At 44.9% G+C, this 5,286-nt stretch overlaps 2 protein-coding genes across 3 annotated transcripts in view; one reads left to right on the top strand and one right to left on the bottom strand.

Annotated features, from left to right (window-relative positions):
* LOC112140732 (SH3 domain-binding protein 5) overlaps positions 1–3,715 on the bottom strand; it is a 23,015-nt gene extending 19,300 nt beyond the window's left edge. The window contains exons 1-2 of one of the 2 annotated variants that reach the window (XM_036214279.1): positions 3,519–3,715; positions 1,210–1,272 (exon numbers count right to left, since the gene is read on the bottom strand). In XM_036214279.1, coding sequence (XP_036070172.1) covers positions 1,210–1,272; positions 3,519–3,539 — 84 coding nt within the window. In that variant the 5' untranslated portion in view covers positions 3,540–3,715. Of the gene's footprint in view, positions 1–1,209; positions 1,273–1,490; positions 2,529–3,518 lie in introns of those variants that run through there. The other variant, XM_024263738.2, reaches the window with a different exon arrangement.
* An 856-nt stretch (positions 3,716–4,571) lies between these two features.
* Positions 4,572–5,286, top strand: part of mturn (maturin, neural progenitor differentiation regulator homolog (Xenopus)) — an 11,495-nt gene continuing 10,780 nt past the window's right edge. The window contains exon 1 of the mRNA XM_024263740.2: positions 4,572–5,221. Within this exon, the coding sequence (XP_024119508.1) occupies positions 5,063–5,221 (159 nt within the window). The 5' untranslated portion in view covers positions 4,572–5,062. The remainder of the gene's footprint in view (positions 5,222–5,286) is intronic.

Below are 5,286 nucleotides of genomic sequence, written 5' to 3'. Positions count from 1 at the left end.
ACAACATCAGACCAGGACCTGAAGGATGGTAGACTTTCCATTGAAGACTATAAAGATTCATAGTTAAGAGATCGTTTGATCTCTTCCAAGTCATCTGTTGCCATTTCCTTGCCTCTACCTGCTCTTCCACCTGGCATGCTCTGCTGGAGAATGTAGTAGGCTAGTCTGAGAGCGCTGGTGGCTAGGGCAGGGGACGCTGACAGCTGAATGCCTCGATGGGAACGCCTTGCAGGTCTCAGGTGAGCGCCGTGCCGGGCTCAGATAAAAACGGCGCCGGGCTCAGGTGAAAGTCGAGCTGGGATCAGGTAAAAGCTGCGCCAGGATCAGGTGAACGCCTCTTAAAAAGGAGTCAAGGAAGTTCTCCTGTCCAAACGGAAAGGCCTTCTCTCTGACATTTCCTGTCTCTTGCATACAATTCTGTTTTGACATCCCCTCACAGCAGACCGGGGTTCACTTTACACTGATCACACACTGAACACAAACCACTACTGAGAGCCCCCACCTCTGAGACTAATACCACCAACAGGACATTAACTGACCGCTCTGATAAGCTCTGGATTGTTGACATTAGCATCACAGTAAGTTAATTCACTTTTTGCTCCACCTCTCAAGCCGTGACTTTCTCCGGAACCCGCATTAAGAACTGAAGAACAGATCAACTCTGGATCTTTCCACTCTGTGTCCTGGAGGATCATTTAACCAGAAGCTGCATTAGCTAAAACAACTGAACACACAGCTCATCCATCGTCTTCGTGGTGCTCTCTTATTCCAGTTCTGTTTGTGAGCTTTGGATGTGGGAGCAGCTCTAAATGAGAAACAGAAGAGGCCTACTTTTAGGAGAAAAAATCCTGTGGTCTGGCTCTGGAATGCACCAACACACTGTAGAAGTCATGCATTTCAAGAAATCTCCCTTCAATTTGTGAACATGTGGTTTTGAAGCAAGACTTTTATTTTTTTAAATCCTACTTTTATGTTTTGTTTGTTTGTTTTTTTGCAGGAAATCTGAGCTGTTTTGTGGAAATTACAGGCAGGATTCAGGTGCTGAAAGGAAATCGAATTTTACACCACTTGGTTTGACTCCACAGTCAAGCAAGCTGTTCATTTTTGTGAGACATTTTTACACTGGAAGTCTGGAAAAAGATCTTAAACAAGGGAGCAAAAAGAACCAAATGTAGAGGGTTATAAAGGTTCTCTCTCTGTGTTTTTTACCTCTAGTTCTCTCTCCCAGCGGTTGATGTCATCAGTTGACTGGTTCAGCTTCTCCAGTTCTCCCTGTTTACAGAAAACAGCCTGTGAGTGCAGCAGAACTTTGCCTCGTCTGTGTGACTCCTGCTGACCAAATTAAAGGCAGCCTGTTCTGTGCGCAACAAACCCCCATCTCTTGTTGAAAGTGCAGCTGAGTTTAATTCGCAGTCTGCTGCATCCAGACACGTGTTGCTGCCCCACAGTTGTGTTTTTAAACTGCATCTGCGTCTTCTGACAAACCTCACCTGAATCCTTGGATCCACTTCTTCCTCCTCCTCCTCCTCTGCGCACTGGGACTCATCCTCACATTTATTCCCATATGTGTCCATTCTCTGGAGGATTCTGCTTCTGGAAGGAGGGGGGGCAAAAGTCTCCTCACTGGAAACAAAAGTGCGACCCCCGGAGGGGCTGGACGGACGGCGGGGGTGTCCAGCAGCGATCCGCCCGGTCGGAGCCTTTACGCAGAGCGCATCGCGTTCCTCGGGCTTTCCAGAGGGTTGTGGCGTCAGCAGCGGCTGCACTGTCCTGCAGCTGAAAGATCCGCCGCGCAGGAAACAGTGAGTGCCATTTAACCTCAAGAACCGACAGCGGACGAACTGTGGAGAAAACCCGCCCGGAATGACCAGGAGGCGCCGCTTCTGGTCCGGCCCTTCAAAATAAAAGCCTTAGAGCCAAATTGAGTGAAGAAGATTATCACCAAAGAGCCAAAAACGGAAACATTAGGGAGTTGGGGGCTAAATGCAAAAACGCATGTTTTAGAAAATGTGTAAAAACTGGTAAATATGAATGATTTCTCATATCTGGCTGGTCAACAGTCAAGAAACACGGCTTTTCTTCTGCTGATTGTTTTCTTCACCCACATAGAAAATATGCCATCCATCCATTTTCTAAACCCACTTCACTCCTACTCGGGTCACGGTGTTGCTGGAGCCTATCCAGCAACTGGAGGACAAAGGGGAGGGCTCGACCTGGACAGTATGGCCACAAAGAGACAAACGATCAGGACATTTTAGAACCACCCATGAAAATGTGTTTTTGGAGTGTGGGAAGAAGCTGAAGAAAACCCCCACGTGCACAAGAAGAACATGCAAACGCCACAAAGCAAGGTCACAGAGAGGATTTGAACCACAGCCTTTTCACTGTGAGATGCTAACCACTACACCACCATGCAGAATGAAAGTGGGGCCTTTTTATTTTATAGTAGCAGCAAACATCAACATACTCGATTTATACTGTAACTCAGGGGTGTCAAACTCAATCACACAAGGGGCCAAAATCCAAAACACATCTTAGATCACGGGACTAACAGGATACACATTTATTAAACACTCTAAGACTACATTTTTAAAACTTAAAAGCTGTAACTTTTTAACATAATTATGACTTAGATATATAGCATTACCTGTGATAATGCTAGTGTGAATTTGGCTGCTGAAGATGTTAGTGCTGATAGCTGAAGATGCTGAAATTGATAGCTAAAAACGCTGAAGCTGATAGCTGAAAATGCTGAAGCTGATAGCTGAAAATGCTGAAGCTGATAGCCAGCTAAAATATTTGCTAAATGCCAAATTAGTCAAAAAAAGGTTTAAAAAACTTGATTTAAGAAAAACAGCTAGCATGTAGCCTAAACATTAGCTAAACTCCAAAACATCCTAAACAACCTAAGTAAATGCCAAAATAGCTGAATGACAATTTTTAAAACTTTAAAACTGTAACTTTTTATCATAATTATAAATAATAAAAAGGCAGGAATATTATTCCAGAATAAATCAACTTAAAACTTAGAAATGAGCACAAGATGACATCAGGCCATTAATAAGGATAAAATAAAATGATCTGGAGGGTTGGATAGAATTACCCGGAGGGCCGGATCCGGCCCCCGGGCCTTGACTTTGACACTTTCTGTAACTGGTTGATTATAAATGAGACATAAACCCCTGCTAAGCAATTGCATATGAACCTTTTATTATTGCTCTGTGATGCATTATTTGTGGGGTTTGTGGTGAAGTTGTGTTTCTGGGTTTTGTCGTTCCCTTTTGTTTTCACCTTCATCTCTTCAGGGGTGTTGATTCCTTCCTTTTTCCCACCTGGTTCTCCTGCCCTCTGGATGGGTGCAGCTGTTTGATTGTCAGGCTGCGTGTCCCCTCTGATAGTCACAGATCGTCTTGTCGAGGGCTGCCAGCCTTCTAGTCTTTTCAAGTTTTTCTTAATTTTCCAGCCAAAAATAAACAAGGAGCTTTTGAGCATCCTATGTCCTGCATTTCTGTCCACACCTGAATCCTGACATTATGCATAGACTAACTTTAATTTAAGGATCCCTGTTGTACTAAAATATCTGTGTTTAACGCTTTCTGTTAGAGAGGGATGTTTTCTCTCTGTCTTTTCTTCTGCCATCTTTGTTAGCAGATTTGTGCCTAATTGTCCAGAGCACTTGATTTTATGAGAAGAGTAGCATCTTCTATAACTAGGCTACCCACCGCAAATGAGCAAAACTTTTTTCCCAGGAGCCGGATCCAGCCCTCCAGATCATTCATATAATTTTGACAAAATATATTTTTATGGAGAGCAAAATATTGAAAGTTATTTAAGGTTGAAGCTTTTTATTTTTATTATTCATATTTTAGTTAAAAAGTTACAGTTTTAAAGTTTTAAAAATTTAGCATTCTGTTAGCTTTTTGGACTATTTTGCCATTTATTCAGAGTTTTTAGGCTGCTTTGAAGTTTGGCTAATATTTCAGCTATGCTAGCTGTTTTAGCTGACCTAAGTTTTTTTGTTGTAGTTGTTTTTTAGCTTTTTAGGCTAATTTGGCATTTAGCTAATATTTCAGCTGGCTATCAGCGATTCAGCGTCAGTGTTTTTAGCTATAAGCTTCAGCATCTTCAGCTATCAGCACTAGCAACTTCAGCAGCCAAATTCAGCTTACAGCATTCACACTAGCATTATCACAGGTAATGCTATATATCTTGAGTCGTCAGGTCACCTAATTATCAATAACATATAAGGTTTGTTTTACTTTAATAATAATCTTTTTTCCCTATAGACTTTGTTTTTTTTTCTCTTTTATTTTGGAGGAGCCACTTCCGCAAATGATTCAGCTTGCAGGAACTCCAGATCTGGAGGTTTTGCAGCTTCCTGTCGCCATCTGGTGGCTTCTGGAAGCATCTTGGGCAAAATTGTAATGTCACATGCAGAATTAAGTCCACTGTTGTTATATTTAACAAATATTGTTCTAAGTACTTTATTTTGAAACTGCACTAAAAAGATGTTTCTGACAGCGCAATGACGCAAAGTTAAAACAGGGGAAATTGGTGCTGATGTTCCTTAAACTTTGGGCTTTTGACCCGAAGGGACGCAGCTTGTCTCGGTCTGAGGCGCGCGTTAAGGCGCGGAGATGGCACTAAAACGCGCGCCTTACATCCCCGCGCGCGTTCTGGTGACATCCGCGCGCTTGTCCTGCAGTGCCGCAGGTTTCCGTTGAGCTGAAGGCGGTGAGAAAGTTGCAATCTGCGCCGCTGCTCCGTCGTCATCGTCCTTGTTTTTTTTATCTGCGCGCGCAAGCCCGCGACCCACTGGCTGGTTTCATAACGAGAGCGTGGAATGGAGCTGTGAGGGGGACGGACGCGGCGGCCCTTCACAGCAGCGCTGATCTTCATCCACGGAGCATGCAGAGCGCGCGCTGAGCGGAGGAGGAGATGCTGTAGAGGAGGCTGCTGGTGCTGATGCTGCTGCTGCCGCTGCTGCCCCATCAGCTGTTCTTTGCGTCTTGAGCATCATCGGTCAGAGAGAGACAGAGATCCGGGACACCGCAGACGCAGGATGGACTTCAAGCATCTGGTGGAGGCGGCGGAGAAGTGGTGCTCCGGGAACCCGTTCGAGCTCATCTTCGCCGAAGAGAACGACGAGAGGCGGCTGGACTTCTATGCGGAGCCCGGCGTCTCCTTCTACGTGCTGTGTCCCGGCGGCACCGACAGCTTCGTAAGTGGATCCTGCGGGGGATGGGGGGGGTCTGCAGTAGGTGTGCCGGGAGGGGAAGTTGGAGA

Source organism: Oryzias melastigma, linkage group LG11, assembly GCF_002922805.2.
Source record: "Oryzias melastigma strain HK-1 linkage group LG11, ASM292280v2, whole genome shotgun sequence".
NCBI lineage: Eukaryota > Metazoa > Chordata > Actinopteri > Beloniformes > Adrianichthyidae > Oryzias > Oryzias melastigma.
Note: the sequence above shows the minus strand (reverse complement) of the source record. Positions and strands in the feature narration are given on the sequence as shown.